A 21692-nucleotide genomic window follows, 5' to 3' on the forward strand; every position below is an offset into this window, starting at 1 on the left:
TGACTTCACAGGAAAATTCCAGCAAACATTTAATAAATAAATAATACTAATTGAACACAAATCTGTCCAGACTATAGGAAAGGAGAAACATCTCACAACTCATTTTATGAGGCCAGCATTACCCAGATACCAAAACCAGACACTGGTACTGCATGAAAAGAAAACTACAGATTAATATCCCTAATGAAAAGAGTTTTTAAATCCTCAACAAAATATTAGCATATCAAATCCAGCAATATATTAAAATAATAATATACCATAACCAAGTGGATTTTATCCCAGGTAGGTAAGACTACTTAAACACTCAAAAATTTATCAGTATAATTCATTTCAACAGACTAAACAAGAAAAAAATCATATGATCTGCTTAACCAATGCAAAACACCATTTGACAGAATTCAAAATCCTTTTTGACAAAAACTCTCAGCAAATTGAAATAGAAGGGAATTTTCTTCAATATGATAAAGAGCATCTACAGAAACCTACACCTAACTACCAAGTAATAGTAAAAGTCAAAGCTTTTCCACTAAGCTCAGGATCAAGGCAAAGATACCCACATTCATCACTCATTCAAACTGATAAAATAGTGTAATCAGTCAGGAAAAAGAATTAATAGACATAGATATTAAAAAGGAAGAAATAAAACTGTCATTTCTCTCACAGATTATATCGTTGTCTATATAGAAAATCCCAAAATAGCTACAAAAAAATCTATTATGACTAATTGGTGATAATACAAGGTTATTATACAAAACTCAGTATTATTTCTATATACTGTGTTTCCCCAAAAATAAGACCTAGCCAGACCATCAGCTCTAATGCGTCTTTTGGAGCAAAAATTAACATAAGACCCAGTATTATATTATATTATATTATATTATATTATATTATATTATATATTATATTATATTACATTATATTATATAAGACACAGTCTAAGATATAATATAATATAATACAATATAATATAATATAATTTTTGCTCCAAAAGACGCATTAGAGCCGATGGCCCGGCTAAGTCTTATTTTCAGGGAAACACAGTACTAGCAAGTGACAATCGGAAATTAAACGTTATGAAAGTATTATTTACAATAGTATCCAAAAAACAAATACTTAGGTGTAAATCTAACAAAATTCATAGGTGACCTATATGCTAGAAACTACAAAACTGATGAAAAAATTTAAGAACTAAATAAATGAAGTGATATACCATGTTCATGGATTGAAAAACACAATATTATTAGTATGTCATTCTCTCCAAACTAATCTATGAATTCAACACAACTCCAATCAAATTCACAAAATTTTTTTAAAAAATCAATAAGCTTATTCTAAAAATTATATGAAAAAGCAAACAAACTAGATAGAACAGCCAAAACATTTTTTTAAATACAATAAAGTTGGAGGGCTCACATTACCTGATTTCAAGACTTAATTATAAAGCTATAGTGATCAAGACAGTGACCGCTATTGGAGAAAGAATAAAAATATAGATTAATGGGAAAATATAGAGTCCAGAAACAGATCCATACATATATAGGTAATAGGTTTCTGACAATGATGTCAAAGCATCTATTGAAGAAAGTATAGTCATTTCAACAAATGGTGTAGGAACGACTGAACATCAATATGGGGGTGGGAGAGAAAGCTCAATCCACATCTTGCATTATGTAAAAAATTACCTCAAAATGAATCATAGCTCTAAATGTAAAACCCATAACTTTAAAATTTCTGGAATAAACCATAGGGAAAATATCTCTGTGGCCCTGGATTATATAAAGATTTCTTAGATATGATGCCAAAAGCACAATTCATAAAAGAAAAACTATACCTAATTGATGTTAAAGATACAGAAATGAATCTGTGACATGGCCCCTACCTTTTGGAGGCTACAATGTAGTGAATAAACATCTCCTGAATGAATAAATGAATGCAACTGTTTTACTGCTGTTAGATTATTACAATTACAAAAGTGAACAAAAGCAAGTGTTATGCATCTATTGAGCCAAATTTATTAACAATTTTAAACATAGTTCAACTTTAGCAAGAATTTTCTAAAATAGGAATAGAAATTTCAAATCAAATCTAAGAAATCCTATTGGTTGCTCAGATATTTCTAGAATTTACTGATGATTTTATAACATTTGAAATAGTTCTTATTTAGTTTATTAGATTCAGAAAGAATATCAGCCTACCTTGTTTTCTCCAATTTATTCTAGCATTTAATGTTACTTTAATTTGGGCAAAAGTATCAAGGAAACATTATAGAAAGAATACAAAATTGTTTCCTCATTTTCCAAGACTTCATATATTTGCATAAAACATTTCCTTAAAAAGATAAAGCTAAGAGGAATCATGAATATAGATGAAGAGATTATGAAGTATTCCAGAAATGTCTGCTCCTTACAAGAGAATTAATTACTTCACCTTTATATTACATAAAAGATCCAATAGTCTCCATGAACTATGTATGTATTACAACCACAAATCACATATACATACCTAAACTCCTTTCTCTGCGTATCATGTAGTTCTCTGTCCCTCAGCCACATGGAATGTCCTAACTTAGGCTTAAAGCATTAGAAGTATGAAAAAATTTGTGCCAGCATATATAACAGCTGCTTTTACAAAGTTAATTATAGTTTCACCATATTCATCATACATTTATTGAAGGCCCATTATATGCTCAGTTATGACAGGATAGAGCTTTATAGGCAGTTTGTCTTAAATGTGTCCTTTCCATTCAAGGCTAAAGAAAACCAAGCTATTCTTATTTCAAAGATTTCTATCTACTGTCATCTCACATCATGTCTCAGTGAAACACTGTGAGAAGTGTTCTTGAAGTGTTAGCAACTGAAAATTTTGCAACAAGGATGGCTTTTTGCACAGGGTTTCACACTGAATAATATAGTAACATCTAGAGATTCCTAACCTAGTGGGGGAAAAAAAGAGAACAATTTAAAAGATACTTTTTTTAAAGCATGACATATGCATAAGGGGCTTCTCAAACAGAACCCACAGATTCATTTTCACCATTTCACTTGCTCAGAACTATTGTTTTGGAATATAGAGCCCACAAACATGGATTTTCCAAAGTGTGATATATTGAGAATATCCCTACAGATTACATCTCTAAGAAGCCAGCGTATGTAAAGATATAAGAGAGGGACAAATAAAATTCATATGACAGCTAAAACAAATCAAAATGAAAGAATTAGAAATGTCCTTCGGAAGAACCCAGAGAAAATGATTACTGGCTAGCTTACCTTGCTTTTTTCCATTAACATTTTCTAAAATACCAGAGAGTTGGCTCTCAAAGCCATGTTGAAGGCCACTCCTTTGCTTTTCAAGGTGATGTTCTTCCTCAGCAATAGAAGAAAGCACTTGCGGTGGCTTTTGGTCATCAAGGGTCTGATTGGGCCACTGGGACCTTATGGAACATGAGTCCTTTGCATGTTGGCTAAGTCTAGGGCTTGAACTTTGGGCTGAGTCCTGCAAATCACTATTACAACAGGAGAGGTGATCCACTTCAAGAAACAAGGAATTTGTGTCCTCTTGACTCCAATCATTGCTTTGTTCTTCATCTTCAGAGTAAGTTTCCTGAATCTGAATATCATCTAATTCTTGGTCTAGCTTGTCACTCAATTTCGAGTCTTGTTTGCTTACATTAACAAACGATGCAGATAATGCACCTCCCGCTTGCTGGAGAGCTTCATATGCCCGAGATATCCAGGAAGACAGAGGCTGGAAGAAGTTCTGAGCATCCTGAGACGCCATGGCCAACACCATGGCCAGCTATCTGATGTCTAAAAGTCCAGTTGTTCAGGTCTTTTGGTACTCTGGGCTTAATGTGAACTACAGAACAAGCATGATGAGAAATTAAATTGAAGGTCTCTTAATGGCTGTGAATATTTCACTCTCAAAACTTCTCAGCTGAAACAGAGGAAAGAAATACTTACACCTGTTAAAGTTACAACCTCAGACCCATCACCAAATGCCTAAAATCAGTGTCAAACAGCAATTAGGGACAAAAAGAGATCATCACTGAAATCTTAAGGCAGCTAAGTAAAAATGACTGTGAAAGTTTAAACATAAATTACTACAATGCCTATTCACCTCCACAGGCATGTGTAAAAACTCCCATTACCAGTAATGGGATCTATTTATGTGAACTGAAAGAAGTCATCCCCAAAGACCAGACCTAACAGTGTGAAAAGAGTAAATGAATCTTCATTAAAAGGCAGTTGGATATGACATTTCAAAATACAAGAAAGGTTGGATGCTTCGTCTACAAACCTGCAGATCCCAGAGCAGGCTAATAAGCATCTCTGCTTCATGCCTCACAGATTTATCCTTTCAAAGGAAATGTGTGCCTGGAATTAAAAAGCTTTTAACAAATCTTAAAGTAGGAGTTTACATTTTTATGCAATTTCTAGAAATTGTATCTATTCTTGGGGAGCAAACAATCACTGGAAAACTGATGCTGGCAAGTGGATTATGCAGCTAACTGGAGACAATCCCTAGCATCTCGTTGTCTTTGTCTATATTCCAACCTCCCCAAGACAGCCCTCCACGCCACGACCTATGAGACTCCTGAGAGACTCTTCTTCCCACCAGATGCACAACCTGAAGGAGGCAGCTAGAGGACATCAACAGAGCAACAGGGCACAATGAAGGATCGAGAGCTAAATATGTGCATTTTTACATATACACATGCATACAAATATATACATATACATGTATGTGTATTATGTGTGTATATATGTATATCTCATTGCCTTTACACTGCTCATCAACAGCTCAAGATAAATATTATAAGTGACAGCAGAGCCTAAAGTCACTGCTTGTACTTTCTAGCCCATCTCTTTCATAACAATAGCTTCCTTCTGACCAAATCTATCAGCAATCCCATAAGTTTCAGCCCTCTTAACCTCAGGCTACTGCATTTGATATGATTGCCTATATTCTCCTAAAAATTTCTCTGTAGCTTTTGCGATACCATTCATGCATGCATTGATTCATTCAATAAACAAATATTGATTAAATAACTATTAAGTGCTGGTCCAATGCCAGGTCTATAAGGTAACCCTGAGGCCTCTGCCCCCATGGAGCCCCAATTCCAGTTAAAGGGAAACTGAACTCTTTGCACTTTCTCCTTACGCTGAATAATTCATGTGTCTGTCTTTCAGGCTCTTCCTTGTCTTCCCGCCAGATACATATCTGCAACCACACATTGTCCTCTGGTTTCTCCTCCTCCCCCTTTATTCTCATCAGCTGACAGAGTGGTAGTAGGGTCCTAAAAGCCTCCTGCTGGGAGACGACTCTAATTCCTGAATCACCGAGTGTGAGGAGGTCTGGGGAGTGCAACAAGACAATGGGAGGGACCTCAGATCAATGGCTATTTAGTAACCAGCTTGGAAGTATTTCTACATTTGCATGAGTCACAGAGCCCTACCTTTCATCCTGACTGAATGTCCAGCTGTGCCTGAGCTGCCCCCAATAATACTGCCCCACAGCGAGGACGCAGCCATTCCTCACCACTTATTGCTATAAAGCCACACTAACACACCCAGCATTTTCCAAGGTGACTGCTCTTGCCTGACTTCTGTTTACTTTGCCAGGGATGCCTTCTCTCCCTCGCCTGCCTGGTAAATAGTTCTTCATTCTGTACAATGAAACTACTATGTCTTCATCTACAATCAAAGGTGTGGCTTCAAGTGCTCTGAATGTGCCTTTGATATAAGGTTTCACTTGGTGTGGTAACTATTTGTCAATCTTCCTGTCTCAGTGTACTATGAGACTGTAAGTGCTTAGACTGTGCTTATGCTTAATAACTCCAGGTCTCATACGGTAGGGACTCTATAAATGTTCGTTGAATGAATGAATGTTATTAATGAAATATTTTAAAGCTAAATGGCCCTGATTCTTTCGTTTTTCTTCATCTGTAAAGTGAAGTTGACTAGATGACCTCTCACAGTTCCTTTCTGCTCTGAAATCCAAGAATTTACCAGTATGGGCCAGAAAAGCAGTGAAATATTGAAGCTGGATATATTCAGCAGTAAGTTGACTTTTCAGGGATTGGTTCTGTACTTTTGTCAATAACCACTTTCAGATGATCTCAGAGTGACTGGAAAGAGGCCAAATCTCAGTATATATGAAACAATACCTAGTTGTTATATTCCAAAATACTAAAAAAAGAAGAGCATCCACAGCTAGAACCTGAAAAACGATCTAGTTAGCAACACTGGAGCCCTTTCATTTTTGACTAAAGCAGCCTAAAGCCATAGGGCTATGTGCTGGCAGAGTAACCATGGAGATATCTTTGCTGCTTGAGCAAATTTCAACTTGATTGGTAGAGCACGCCAAGGGTAATACCAGATATATACCTGGCAACCTGGTTCTTTGGGGGCTTTCTTACCACTGAGAAGACAAAGTGGTTTCTGATATAATAATAATAATAATAATAATAATAATAATAATAATAAAATAACATGAGAAAAAAATAGACAAGATAATACAGTCTAGGTACATAGATTTAAAGGAAAAAATACATATAAGGTCTGTGATAACTGAGAAGGCTTAGTATTTGAATTAACATAGTTCATGATACTTCTTATTATGAGAAATTAAAACAAAAATGTGTGTGTGTGTGTCTGTGTTTATGTGTACATTTTTTATATACAAGCTCCTACCACACAAATATCTACGGAAAGTCTACCACCTTTCCAAGTACTAAACAAACTAGCAATTTAATAAAGAATTAATGACAACTGACAAATACAGATGGAAGGAAAGCCATTGATATATTCCTAGGGGCTACATTTCTTTAAATTGTGTTTCAATTAGAATTATATTTTAGTTATAAAAGTATTTGATTTAATTAAGGTTATTTGAAATATAGGAAATGACTAAACAGTAAACATTAAAGAATTGTGTTTCTGTCGGGGGGAGGGGGAACAATCAAATTCCTGAGCCATATGCTTTATCACATATTTTGATCATTCTCACCAAGGGTAATTGTAAACAGAAGTGTTCCATACCCAGAATGATAATGCGCATGGTCCTTCAAAGGCTGTTAGTTAAATCTTTCTGCCCTCATTTTCTATCTGATGACAGATGCTTGGAAGGAGGGGGAGAGCTATGACCTAAGAAGAAATACCAGCTTCTAGGAGCTATGCCTTAAAAATCTGTTATTTTGGTGAAAACTAAAGTAAAAGCCTGTATGCCTCTGTGATTTTTTAAAGGATTATCAGCTCCAGGAGAGATTCAGACAAATTCTGGGAGAAAATAAAATGTTCCCAATAATATGGTCCACAGGTAACCAGTCCCTGAATCAAAATCTTATATAAGTTCATCTACTAAAGTGTGTTCATGTTTAGCATTTTTTGAAGGAGAAGTTACCTTGGGAAATTTTTCTTTTTATTCTCTACCAAGAGCTGTAGGGCAGTCATAGTAAAAGTGAAGAATATCTGGTTTATTTATGTACTATAGAAATGTACACTGGAAACCTATATAACTTTACTAACCAATGTCACCCCAATAAATTTAATAAACATTTTTAAAGTGAAAAAATAAATAAAATAAAGTGTCTTCTTGCAGCCATCAGTTAACATCCTTGAGTCATCTATTGGATGGGGTTACTTATTATTGACTTCCTAGAGTGGTCCTGGGGCGACTTAAGTCTACAATTTTTATGACAATTATCATGCCTTTCAGAGAAAGGCATTTTGCATTACCTAGTATGAATAAGAAGGCTTAGAAAGATGCATAATGCATGGAGTCAAAATAAGAACTACAAAATGGGCTGCAATCCATCTTTAACATGATTCAAGAGTCTACAGGTGTTTTCCTTTAAGAGCAAATTTGTTATGTGAATAGCAATATGTGCCGTTGAGATGACATAGCCTTTGTAGCATTTGTCCAAAATGTGTTCCAAATGCTGGAATCTTAACAAATATAAAAATGGACTATTGAGGACTCTTTTTGTCAACAACATGGACACAATACAGCTATATTGCCACTGCTGGGACATGGGCAATTCACTAGACCCTTTACCACTAGGCTTCAGTGGGACAGGTAATGTAAAGTGAAAAGTGAAACTGTATAATCAAAATACACTTTTATCACTAGACATTGAGAAAAACAAGACAGTATGAAGAAAAGAAATAGCAATGCTTTGGAATGACACAAAACAAGGCTCTGTGCTGGATTATCCGTCAGGTATGCCATAGCGTAGGGCAAATCATGTTACCTGGGGCACCGAAATGTCTTCACCAGTGAGCAGTAGCTCCTGTCTTGCAAGTCACTATGGAAACTACTCGTACCCTACACAATGTTTCTAAAGTATGCAGAACAGAGCCCAGTCCAAAACAGGCACTCAATATCAGTTATTACTACTAAACCAAAATTTGCAACATTTCAAAAGGCAAAAATATATTCAAATCTTATAGTCTTTTCCCTAGTGTGCTAAGACTGCAGAAAAATGAGACTATCATTGTAGCTAACATTTGCCAAACACTTTATAGTATGCAGTTCTTTTCAACAGCTTGTATGAATAAAAACTCTGTGAAAGATATTTTACAGTTGAAAAAGCTGATACTCAGAAAGTAAATGACTTGCCCTTAGGTTCATACCTATAATAAGGAGTAAAGCTAGTATTCCAATTCTCCTTTATTGAATTCCAAATTCTTGCTCTAACCACTATTCCAAATCTTCACGAAATGCCAATAAAACAGTGAAGACACTAGAAATCAAAAAAGTGACGGTATTTTTCTAATAAGTGACCAATGCGGGGTTCAAAGCCAGGTGTTTCTGACTCCAAAGTCTATTCTCATTCTGTTTCCACTCCACCTTGGCTACCTATTTCACTAATGAAACTCTTAAAACTAAAAAATATTGCAATTACTTTTCCAAAATAAGTGTAATAAAGTAAAAAAAAAATCTAAACTACTGCTCAAATCAAGCAATGGTTATTTTATAATATATTTTTCAAACTCTATCCAACGGATGCCTTTCTATTTGAGCATGATGATCTCAAAAAGACCAGGTTGGCTCAACAAGTTTTAAATTGCTCAGAGTTTTTCCCTATTGTAACAATAGCACCTTTTAAATATTCTCCCAGTTTTGTAAGCCCGTTGAGTATTTTGGAGTGTCTATTATATCCAAGGCAGAGAGAGACTTAAATATGCTCCACAAATACTCAGTGGTTACAAAAACACACAAGGTCTTCAGCATTTCCAGAGGGACTAGTTAAAGTGGCTTTAATGAAACAAGTTTCTTAAGAGACCGTCACTGCTCTTGCACAGAAACCCATTTTCAAGCTCACATAAAATAAAATTTTTCTTGAGGATTAAGGAATAAGTTATATTTTATTGATATTTAGCTTTTTACAGAATCCACCAAAATGAGGGAGAATTTCATTTTGCATCATCCTAGGTAAAGTGATCACGACAGACTTCCCACACGTGTGCACCTATGTTCCACGGCCATTGACATGTATCAACTGGCCCCAAATAAAAGAGATTCTGAAATCTCAAATAATGTCCACAATATGAAGAAATGTAATCAGAAGGTAATGTACTGAAATTGAGGAAGGCAAAATGCAGCACAATTAACAGGAGTTACTCTCAGACTAGGAGATTTACCAGATTGTTGATTTTTGCCCCGAGAAGAGATAGAAACATCATTTGTATCAATTGAAAATGTTGTAGGCTCAAAAATAAGGAAAAATTATGAAAAAAAATGTAATCGCATCCCTCTGAAAATAGATTAAGCAATTCTTTAAATATCAGCATTATTCAGTGTTTGTTAAAGTTTTTTATTAATTATAGAAGTAATACCAGTCTTATAAAAATTTGGTAAAAAAAGGGGGTGAGATCATTTATAATCTCTCCACCTTAACACAACTCTGATTTTTTTCACATTTCTTCTATCACTTTTCCTTGTAATTTGCACAGAGTTGTAATCTATTATATAGGAACCCAAGAGTTATCTTTAATAACTCCTTGTGCTTTACCTAGAATTCATCCCCAAGGCCTATCCATTCTTCTATCTAAATAACTCTTGAATATGCCTGCTTTTTTTAGCTGTAAAGGTAATACCCAAATCCAAGTCACCATCATTTCCCATCTGAACCACTTCAACAGGCTTTTAAGTGATGTCTTTGCATCTTACTACTACCTCATGTTTCTATACAAGAGCCTTTGTGGGTCTTTTTAAGATATATATTTGACCAATCATTCAGTGTTTAAAATGACTTAAAATTATTTCCCATTGCTTCTAAGATAAAGTCCAAAACCCTCTACAAGACTCGGAAGGCCATACATGGTTTGACCTCTTCTTATCTTTAGCCACTCTCCATTTGCTCTCTATTGGTTAGCATCCAGCCTCCTCCTTTCAGCATCTTACTTCCCCAGGCTCCTCCCTCCGTGCTTCCCTCTCCTGTTTCTCAACGCCCACTCATCTCCTTCCAGAGCTCAAGGTACACTTCACTTGATAGATGCTTTGCCTAACAACCAGCCCGCCATAATCCAGACTCCATTATATGCCCTCCTTCCCTGAAATATTCTCTCATAGCACCTCTTATTATTAACACTAACAATAATTGTAGCTCATTGATGACTTACGTAATTATTTCTTTTAACATCTGTCTTTTCTACTAAACTAGAAGCTCCATGAGATCAGGTCGCAGGTTAATTTTTGTCTTTGCCCTGTTGTCAGCCTCTAGTTTAATGACCACCATAGAATAGGTAATCAATAGTTTTGAATATCTGAATATACACACATAATACTATATCCTGTTTCTTTCGTTTAACATTTTCAATGCATTTTGCATGCTTCCACAGTCTTTTGTGTTTACTATTTTTAATGATTTAATATTTTAAAAACTAAATTTTCAGTGAGGACCTGAATACCCTTTTCCAAATACAAATCTATGAAAGTATCTATTCTTATAATAATATGCAATCCTTTACATCTCAAGAAAAAATATCCAATATTCTCCATTAGAATGAAAGTATCACTAAATTATATTAATTCAGATATCATAAGTTTGACATTTATAAGAGCCTTGACTGGAGCTAGGCTAAAGCTGACTTCTATATTTACTATTAAAATAAAACAAAAAAATATGGCTGGCTAAACAAGATAACAATCATCAACATAAAAATATTTCAGGGGACTATTTACCTTACAATTATTCTTATGTTTTTCATTAAGAGGTTAGGAGTAGGGCCTAGGTTTTTCTTTTCTAATCAGCTGCCAAATAATGCTAATGCTGCTGGTTCACTGACACACTTTGAACAACAAGGTTTTATTGAAATATGATTTACAGGTCATAAAACCCTCCCATTTTAAGTGTGTAGTTCAACAATTTTTAGTCAGTTCATTGAGCTATGCAGCCATCATTATAACCCAGAGTGAGAACATTTTTATCACCTCAATAAGATCTCTCATGACCATATACAATTAATCCCCACTCCCACCCCAGACAACCATTAATCAATCTACTTGCTGTTTTTATAATTTGTCTTTTCTGGGCATTAGATATAAATGAGGTCATACAATTTTTTAAAAATAGTTCCGAGAGACTGGAAAATAACACTGGAGGCTAACTTCCTACAAGATCCAGGTATGGTTTTTATAAATTTTAAACTGTATGCAACATGTTAGATGAATAAGCTTTTCCCTGGAGATGATGTTCCTATCTTTTTGAAAGTCTCAAAAGGATCCCTTCTACTCAGTTACTGCAAAAAACAGCGTGGATCTGAGAGGTTAGACTATCTTTGAAAGATACTCTGCATCCAACAATCAACACAAGTTTTAATCTGGTTCCCACTATGCTTGTGATGAGGGAAATATAAATCTTTCACCTAATGAAATTTTCACTTATAGCCAGAAAACCATTCTAGCACAAATTATTAATCTATTGCACATGTTTCTGCTTCATCCTAGGACAAGGCCTCAAATTCTTATTTATACTAGCCCCTTTCTGTGAATGAATGAACATATCAATACTATTAAGTTGGAACTCTCAATCTAAATTAGTGCTAACAAGTGTTCAATATTTTTCCTTATGTTTTCCTTTCATTTGTTTACACAAGCTTCAAACTAAGCAGGTATTAACATTGTTTATTACTAAAATGACTATTGCTACACATTTTATCTCCTTCATTAGTGGTTATCAAAATAAGGTCTCCTGGGGTCCTTAATGACTGGGCTCTTAGAATAATAATGCTAATAACATACAAATGTCAATACTTCTGTGTCTGGCAAACATTAATAATCAGATCCCCCTGGGATCCCATCAAAAGCAACAGCCTTAATGGGATCTCTGTGGTTAGGTGGGAGGCATCTGACGTCTCTCAGGTCTGCCCAGCCAAAGTGGCCCCAATCAAAGAACATTGGAAAGCACTCCTTTTACATTTCCTTTCCACTGGCAGGGGATTTCATGTATGAACTGGGAAGCACTGTTTTCTCAGCATGATGATGGATCCAAACGTTCCTAACTAATTCCACATACACGTACGATCCATTTTATAGCATTATATATAGTTACACCGATTATATCTATTCGGTTAAACAAAAATGCAGTTTATATTTCTATTCTAAGCAAACAATGCCTTTTACTTTTTTCATCTCTTTTTCTTTCAATCCTTCCAATTTTTCACTATGGAAGCTTGCTTGCTGAGGAACAGCAAATACCTCTACACAGTCTTCTGTTAGCACAGTTCAGTTCAGCTAGGATTTACTACCATTTACCCATAATGAATGGATTCTGCTTTCTAGTAGCAATATACTAACATTACATTCCAAAAAGAATACTAGTATGAGTATTCTCAGATTTATTATCTGCAATAAATCAGATAATGGAAAGGAAAATCCTCCAAGTGATATGGAAAATGACATTACATGTTGGCATCCCATTTCTAAACACAAAATACACACCTTTGGTTAGTTTCACATTCTTTGGGGATATTCTAAATGGAACCCTTGCCCTGAAATGTTCTTGAAACTAATTCCGGTTAGATCTTGGACTATAAAGCCAACCCATGGGAAAAATAAAAATTTAAAAGGACTCTACATCTTTCCCACATAGAATGATGAGCTACCAAGTACAGCTTTAATAAACATTACTTGTTTAGGGGCAGAAGAGTGATGGATTTGGGAAGGTGCAAGACCAACTGTAAAAAAAAAAAAAAAAAAAAAGATCTTTCTGCTAAGGAGTAAAGGTAAAACATTGAGAGCTTCACCAAACTTTCCATAATGTGCCTTATAATGCCATGATTTGGATTTTGCTTTAAGGTAATTTAAAAAGGAACATTCAAAGAATTAATGCCCTAAAATGAAGGTTTTCTCCATCATCCTCTCTCGTGTCAAGTGGCCCACACTTCTGTAGAATGACAATTACATTCTGTAGAATGTAAATTGCCACTCTGTCATCAATGCTCACTGGGGAAAAACAAGAAAGAACAGCAGTTTTTAAGCAGATAGCAATTTTATTGTATAAAACTGACATTAATTGCTCTTAAGTATTAAGAACTGTTTTTGAGGAATCAAAGTATAGAAACTAAGAAAATTATTCAAAATGTTTTTGGAATTCCTAAATTCACACCTTCAAATAATACCTGTCACCATGTCATTAAACCTCAGTCAGAAAGCCTGAAATAATACAGCCTTGAAATTATCGTGAGAGCTTTTGTGAATAAGGCTTTTGCTCCTATGGGTGGGTTTTAGAAGAATGGAGATGTTTTCATGGAAACGTAAAACCATAGACATGCCCTTGCTTTTACTTTGTCAGGCTAAGAAAAATGATGAGATTTTAAACCTATTATACCAATAACTAGTTGAAGACAGATTACTCAAAGAGCTAGTTAAGTATATGAACTTATAGACACCTATTTCGATGCAGAAACAGTGACCGTGCTACCAACTCTTCTACTCAATTAATAATCCCTCTTCCCTGCTACCCACCCATCAGCTGAATTTTTCTCAAGGCCTGCATCTCTTTAAAACACAAGAAGCATCACTGTCTTGCTGACAAGAGAAGCACAAAACTCCAATATTGCCCAATAAATGTAACTTTTGCCACCCATGGAATCCTCTAGTCATGATGGATCTCTAAGGTATCATAGACAGAACTCTTGTTAATGATGCCATCTTTTAGCACATGCAAACAAATGCAGAAGCTTTAAACTCACAGGCCATTTCTGCATCTACAAATGAAGATGACAGTTCATCTTCACTGCATCAAAATCCCTCAAAACTACCTATCAAGTTGCTGAGATAGCTGCACTGTCCCAGCAAAAAGACGTGTATTTCAGGCTTCTTCAGATCACCCAGGGGACCCATGCTGCAGAAATAAAGTAAGAATTTCAGTTCACCAAGCAATAAATATTTACTGGGTGCTTCTATGTGGTCTACCAAGATCTACCAAGGTTTACTGAGATCTACCTAGATTGCTCAGTCATAAAATTTCACGCTATGGCTATTTCAAATACAAAAAGGCTCAGAGTTTCTGCCCAAAATTAAGACTCAGGACGATATGTGTGTGTGTGTGTGTGTGTGTGTGTGTGTGTGTATACACACACACACACACAAACATATATATACACACACACACACGTACACACACACACACGTACACACACACACACACTCATATGTCATACAGTCATTGATAAAGTGAAAACTCATGAAGAAAATTTTCTGAAGCTTTTTAGTAGTGATGTTGTTTAGGGATTTCTCAAACTTAGGTGTTAAACATTTCCACAGCAATTCATAGTTACAGAGAGCTTCAAATTTGTTTTTACTAATATCCTAGTATCACAGAGGAAGCTCAAATGCCACAAGGAGAGTGTGTTTGTAAGGCAACTCATTAAGCACTCTGATGTAAATAGCTCAGAAAGCAGAGCTGCTTATAGTCCAACTGTAAATCTGTGCCCAGATCTGCTGAGTGACTTTCAGTATCCTCACAACCTTTAATCAAACGTCCCCATCTCCAATAATCAGCTAGTTGTGTAACGTTCATTTGCTGGGTCAAATTCTTGAGCTGGGGACTATAATCCATCGTCTAAGTTGCAAAAAAATAAAAAATAAAAAATAAAAAATTAAGGATGGAGATTTTAAAGGGACAGATGTATTCCCCCTTAAGCAAGGAAAACAAAGAAATGGAGACAATAGGGTATACTTTAGAAATGAATCGTCTTTCTTAATAATCGTTGAAGCTGAGTGAGAGGCAAATGGGGTTCATTACACCATTCTCTATCTACTCTCCTGCGTGTTTCAAAATTTCCATAATAAAAAGTTGTTTTTCTTTTTAAATGAAGATCTCTTCCCAACCTCCCTACCATAATACACTGAAGAAAACAAGAACACAAACAGAGATGTTAAGTAAGTTCCTGTGGTGGTTAATTTTATGTGTCAACTTGGCTGAGTCACAGTGCCCAGATATTTAATCAAACATTACTCTGGATATTTGTGTGAGGGTGTTTTTTGTGGGTGAGATTAACAATTAAAGCAGTGCACTGTGTATAAAGCAGACTGCCCTCCGTAATGTGGGTGGGCCTCATCCAATCTAAGATCTTAACGGAACAAAGACTGACCTCCCCTGAGCAAGAACTTCTACCAGCAGATGACCTTCAGACTTCAACTGCAATATCAGCCTTTCCCTAGGTCTCTAGCCTACCAGCCCACCCCGCAGTCTTTGGACTTAGCAGCCGCCAGAATCACATAAGCTAATTCATTAAAATAACACCTCTCTCTCTCTCTCTCTCTCTCTCTCTCTCTCTCTCTCTCTCTCTCTCTCTCACTCTCTCTCTCTCTCTCTCTTCCTCTCACCCTCCCTCTTTGTCTCCATATATATATGGTAGGCTAACTGAAAAGTTTGTAGTGGCCGTTATGACCTATATTAGTAAGGGTTCTCCAGAGAAACGGAACCAATATATTTTCTCTCTCTCTCTCTCTCGCTCTCTCTCGCTCTCTCTCTCTTTCTCCCCCCCATATATATATTTAATTCATCAGCCCTACTAAATGTGAAGTATGAAGACACTAATGCTGGTTATTTACAACTGTAAGATGCGCACATGGCCAAATGCCTTTCTTCATCTCAAGGAGCCAAAATAAAAAATGACTAAAAGTAAATCCATCCATATGTGCTGGACAGTACACTTTACATTGTTATTTTTACATCTGTTTCCGATTCTGATTCATACCATTTTGTAAAATTTGTCATTGCTCTTTTTTACTTGGGCATAAAAGGAAAATGGAATGTAGTCTAAATCATTCAGAAAACACTGGGAGTTATATAGATGGGATGGCCAAACTCTTCTGTTTTGATCAAATACACTAAAAATTGGTAGAATGCTCAGAATCTTGAATATAAATTAGACTTGGTTATAATTTGACAACTTTGAATAATTTTATACAGTAGACACTTTCCTAAATAATATTATTTTTTAAATCTCTGTGCAGAATGAAACTGCTGGTAGTGTCCGGGTACATACGGGATGGTGGGGAGGGAAAGCATCATGAAGGAGAAAGCTGGCTTACTGAACAAGGTAGAAGAGAGCTGAACTAGCATGGGAGGAAAATATGCGGGGAACCATCAGATGGATAGTTTGTGGGCAAAAGCAAAGGTGGATTGGGCCAGTGTCAACACTCTGCCCTTGCTGACCTGAAAGAGGAAGTCAGCCATGAACCTACCCCTGCCATCAGTGGTACTCTACCCTGGACACACCTGTGAAGCACTCAGCATTCTTTTTAAATCTACATAGTCTGTCCTGCCACTGTCACTCCCTGTTCTGACAGGATTTGTTTGCAAAGGGATTTGGGCACTGATATTTTTTAAAAGCTTCCCAGGATTGAGATCCAATGCACTTCAACTGGGCTTACAGTTGGAAAGCACCCTGATGGCTGATTACAGTCTGTTCGCATATATCTGACAGGCTTTTGTTATAACTCTTTATAAGAATCATTCTAATCCCAGAGTGGGAGTGTGGAATACCACTGTTCAGGGAAAATGGAGAAAGACAATCTTGCATCCCATTCTTCATCAACTTTCCTAATTTGTAATGCTTGAAAACCATTTCTAAGTGATGCTACCGCCTCCTATCCCAATTTAGGGGGCTGAATGGTGGCCCCCAAGAGATATGGCCCCATCCCAATTCCTGGAACCTGTGAATGTCAAAAGGGTCTTTGCAGATGTACTTAAGGACCTTGAGATGAGAAGATCTCCCTAGATTATCGAGGTGAGAGCTACATCCAGTGACAAGTGGCACAGACAGGACAGACACACACAGAAGGACAGATACACACACACAGACAGGGGCAAAGGTTGGAGTGATACAGCCACAAGCCAAAGAATGCCAAGAATGGTCAGAAGCCACCACAAGCTAAGAGAGACTGTGGACCTGCTGACACCTTGATTTCAGATTTCTGGTCTCCAGAATTGTGTGAAAAATAAATTTATGTTGTTTTAAGATACCAAGTTTGTGGTAATTTATATGGTAGCTCCAGGAAACCAAGCTATCCACCAAACCCTCCTTTCCCCTATTTTTCTCTCATCCCAGAAGTTCAAAAGCATGAAACAGTGGATTGAGTTGAGAAGATTAGGTGGGTAGAAAAAATGGTGCAATTAAGATCTTGACCTCTGGCATTAGACAGTGTTGAATATAAGTCCCAGTTTTGCCACTTAATAGCTTGGGAAGAAATTCATTCCTCTAAGCCTAAATTTCCTCAATTATAAAGCGGAGATGCTAATAGTACCTACTTATTGAATTGTGTAATGGCAAAGTTGTACTTGAACATACTCTGACCTAAATGCAGAAATGAAATAAAAAATATTTGACAACAGCAGCCATCATGACCCAAGCAGAAGGAACTGGGGCCAGTTGGAGGCCCCTGCTGGACCAGAAGCTAAGCATTTAGTTGCCGGTGAAGGTGGTCTTGGGGACGGACCAATCAGCTGGGTGTTTTCACCAACTGGTAGGGAGAAATTGTCAAATTTTAACCACCTTACTGCTAAGCTGCAGGGGGCACAGCCTTAGTGCTGAGCAGTAGCTGAGTACCAGCTTTGCCTAAATATACAAAAGCTGCCTCTGCACTGCCTCACAGTGCTCTTGTCTTTCTCTATTGCCCCCTCTTGCCATGCTCAATATTGAGAAACTAAATTTCAACTTACCCCTCAAAGTAAGTTGGTCAGTTTTATTTTGGATAAATATTCAGTTTGGGGATTTCCCCTCCTGTCCTTCAGGGGGCGTGGGAAATAGGTGTAAGCTTATTTATCATGATGGACGGTTCCTTCCTGCTGGCTCCCCTGAGCTCCCAAGAACTCAGCCTCTTTGCCTCCAGCATCCCTAGGAAGTAGCCATACCTGCAGTGCCTCCTGGTGAGCATTCCAGGCAACACAGTACAGAATTGGCAAGACCCGGGGCAAAATGCAAATGGAGGGCCCTGAGTTCAGAAATCATTAAGAAGTTCAAGATGGCAACAGCAGAGCATTAACCCGAGCACAGGGACCGAAGCCTGGGGACCTGTGTGATGGCACAGCTTGAGCAACCACGAAGCCAGCCCTGATTCCAGGAGCTTCAGGTAGTTTACCCCCGAGCCTCCAATATGGGCCTACCCCACCCCAGGGTGCAACAACTCTCTGGCAGATACATTGACTCTTACTCCCTGCTGTCTTCTCCTCCCCACAGGGTCATGCAGAAACTTCTAAAACCCATTTGACACAAACTGCTCAACTGAGAAAGTGTGGGAGTGTCTTCTAAAGTTCTCTCTTCCTCTATCCCCACCTGTATGATCCATCCACTGCAGCCACCCAGTCCCCTGCCATCGTTCCAGATGGGAAGCACATGACGCTCTGCTTTCTGCTTCTTCCTCAAGGATTCTGACCTTCTCACCACAACCACTTCAACCCCACCCGATACCTGCCACCCTTCTCACGGTTCAGGCAATGTCTCAAAGCCCTCGAAATCGCTTCCTCTGACTTCCTTCTGGCCATCGGCTGCCCTTTTCAGCAGCAGGAGAGCTTTCTTCTCCTCCTCTCTGCCTGGGAGGAATTGCCCTTATATCCCATCCTTTATCCTTTCTACATTGTGCCTCTTAAAAGGAAGCTCCAACTTGTGAATTTTGCCTTTGATACACAGAGAAAGCGTTTTCGGGGGAGGCGGAGTGGGGGTGGAAATCTCTGTCTCAAAGCTAGGCTTCTTTAAAACATATCTCACTATGGAACTTTTCTTGTTAAATGATTTTTTTATCTCAAAGTTGAACAATGGGTTCTTTATTCAGAGGGTACAAACACTTCCCCCAAAATGATCATTGCCAATAAACAACACATGTAACTTGTATAAAGAAATCAAATAATGCATGGAACATACTTAGCAGGTACATGGCAATAGTAAATGCTAAATATATGATTGCTACCAATTATCATCCTCTATTATTATTACTGTGTTATTGGAAAGAAACAGTTTCCATTTCTTTCTCCCCTTACCTAAATCCAGATATGTGTAAATTCTCTCAACTTTGAAAGATATGTATCCTAAAAAAAGGCAAAGTATTTTTGTCAGGTAAATTATTTTGCATAGTAGGTTCAGAAAATAAATTTACACTCCAGCATGATATTATCACACAAATGGAAAGAATTATTTTATTCCTCAGAACTTCACATAGATTCTATTATAATGATTAGGTTTCTGATATTCAGCCATATTTTGATCTCTAGAAGTGACAATTTCATATGGTTCAATCTAAGAGTAGGATGATCTAGTTGATTTTTTTCATGACTTTTATTAGGCCTCCTTCCATTTATGGACTAAGACCTAGAGAAGAAATTGCTATGGTAACCCTAAGAATCAAACAGAATCACACAATAGGAATTGGGAGAAACCTAGTATAGACTCATCAATTTGCAAATCAGGACTTAAGGCCTACAGAGATCAAGTGAGCTTTCCAAAATATCATGGCCAATTAATGGCAAAACGAAGCTCTGGCTGTCTACACCGTGCTTCTTTCCACCACACCAGGCTGCCTTCCTTACTTCTTTACATTTGTCAAAATATGTTAAGAACATCACTGAGAAATCCGTGCTCTGAGGATGATAATTAAGGCAAAAATCAAAAGTTAAATAAAATCAAGAGATAGAAGCATGTTTTTCAAAGACTTTTGATCAATGATAAACTTGTAAAAGGAGAAGTGTCAAAATGAAGGTGTTTGCTTCCGAGACATTCTAATTTGGAGAATCTCCTGGTGAAACTGTTTTAAAGCCCCCTTTGCGACCCTACTTGAGTTGTGCGACATGGATTTTTCAGTGTTTCTGGAGCTAACAGCTTCTGGCTCATGCTCTATTGTTATTGTTTCAGCATTATCTTCAGGCCTCAACTAATTTACAAGTATAATTCATAATTGTCTCTAAAACACTATGACATGTCAAACAAGAAAAAAAGGAACTATATTAAAAAGCTCTAACCTTCGTTCTTTGTAGCCATTATAATTTGCAAAGGAGAAAACATCACCAACTTTAACGTCCCAATTTAAGTAATGAATACAATGTGTTCACATGTGGTGTCATTCCTAGAAGCCATTACTGTGACTAATATTTTATTAGTGCTGCACAGCTATGGATAAAGTTCTATTAGAACTTTCACCACAAGCACTATATTAGTATCTATACAAAACTGACTCGTTTAATTTATACCAACTCTGTAGGGGATGTATTGATAATCTCAATATGCAGATAAGAAAACTGAAATTTAGAAAGTTTCCATAACTGTCCAAGGTCACACAACTAGTGACAGAATCATTGTGAATCCTACCGCCAGACCACCCCATGAGCAAGCAGAAGTCTACTCATCCTACTCACTTATGTCCCTGCCAGGCCAGTAGTGGCTAAACCATGTGTAAGTCCCAGATTTCATGTGACAAACTCTATTTAAAATATTCCAGTCTATTTTTCAGAAGATGAGTCAGATGTCCTAAGTGGAGTTCAAAAAAGAAGGCCACTGCAACAGCAGCAATGCCAAATCGATTTCCAGATCTGCAGTGCACACCCTTCTCATTATCATCTCCTATGGCTATTTTAAAACATTCCCACACACTCTGATACTCTTCCCTTCCAAAGTGGAGCCTAATTCCCCTTCCCTTGAGTGCAAGCTGTATTTAGTGAATGAATAGAATGTGGTAGAAGTGACTGTATGACTTCCCAGACTAGCTCATAAAAGGAACTGTGGCTTCCTTCTTGCTCTCCTCTCTTGGGTCACTCACTCTGCGGGAAACCACCTGCCATGCCATAACTACATTCAAGTAGCCCTGTGGAGGGTTCCATGTGGGTAGGGACTGAAGTCTTCTGCCATCCTGGAAAAGAGTCCATCAGTCCCAATCAAGCGTTCAGATGACTGCAGGCGAAATTCTACCTGCAGCCTCATGAAAAACCTCGACCTAGAACCACCCAAGTAAGCCAATCCCAAATCCCTGAACTTCAAAGACTGTGAGATAAGGACCATTTGTTGTCTTAAACTCTTAACTTTGGGGGTAATTTGTTTTGATGCAATAGATAATTACTACGCACTTATGCCAAAATTATGCCTTTTCTTGTAACAAAGCGAAAAGCTGAAATACCCATGGCTGCAAAAACTGCCATATCAGTAAACCAAATATTCTCCTTGGTCCACTGAGAACATACACAGGAAGCAAGG

General features: G+C 37.1%; 1 protein-coding gene across 3 annotated transcripts in view; it reads right to left on the reverse strand.

The window, feature by feature from the left end:
* The window catches only part of SYT16 (synaptotagmin 16), a 221021-nt gene that overhangs the window by 95865 nt on the left and 103464 nt on the right, over positions 1-21692 (reverse strand). Inside the window, exon 4 of one of the 3 annotated variants that reach the window (XM_033106914.1) lies at positions 3267-3933. The exons of the other annotated variants lie outside the window; for them this stretch is intronic. Coding sequence (XP_032962805.1) covers positions 3267-3789 — 523 coding nt within the window. The 5' untranslated portion in view covers positions 3790-3933. The remainder of the gene's footprint in view (positions 1-3266; positions 3934-21692) is intronic. 3 annotated transcript variants of the gene reach the window in all.

Source organism: Rhinolophus ferrumequinum, chromosome 6, assembly GCF_004115265.2.
Source record: "Rhinolophus ferrumequinum isolate MPI-CBG mRhiFer1 chromosome 6, mRhiFer1_v1.p, whole genome shotgun sequence".
In the NCBI taxonomy this organism is placed as follows: domain Eukaryota; kingdom Metazoa; phylum Chordata; class Mammalia; order Chiroptera; family Rhinolophidae; genus Rhinolophus; species Rhinolophus ferrumequinum.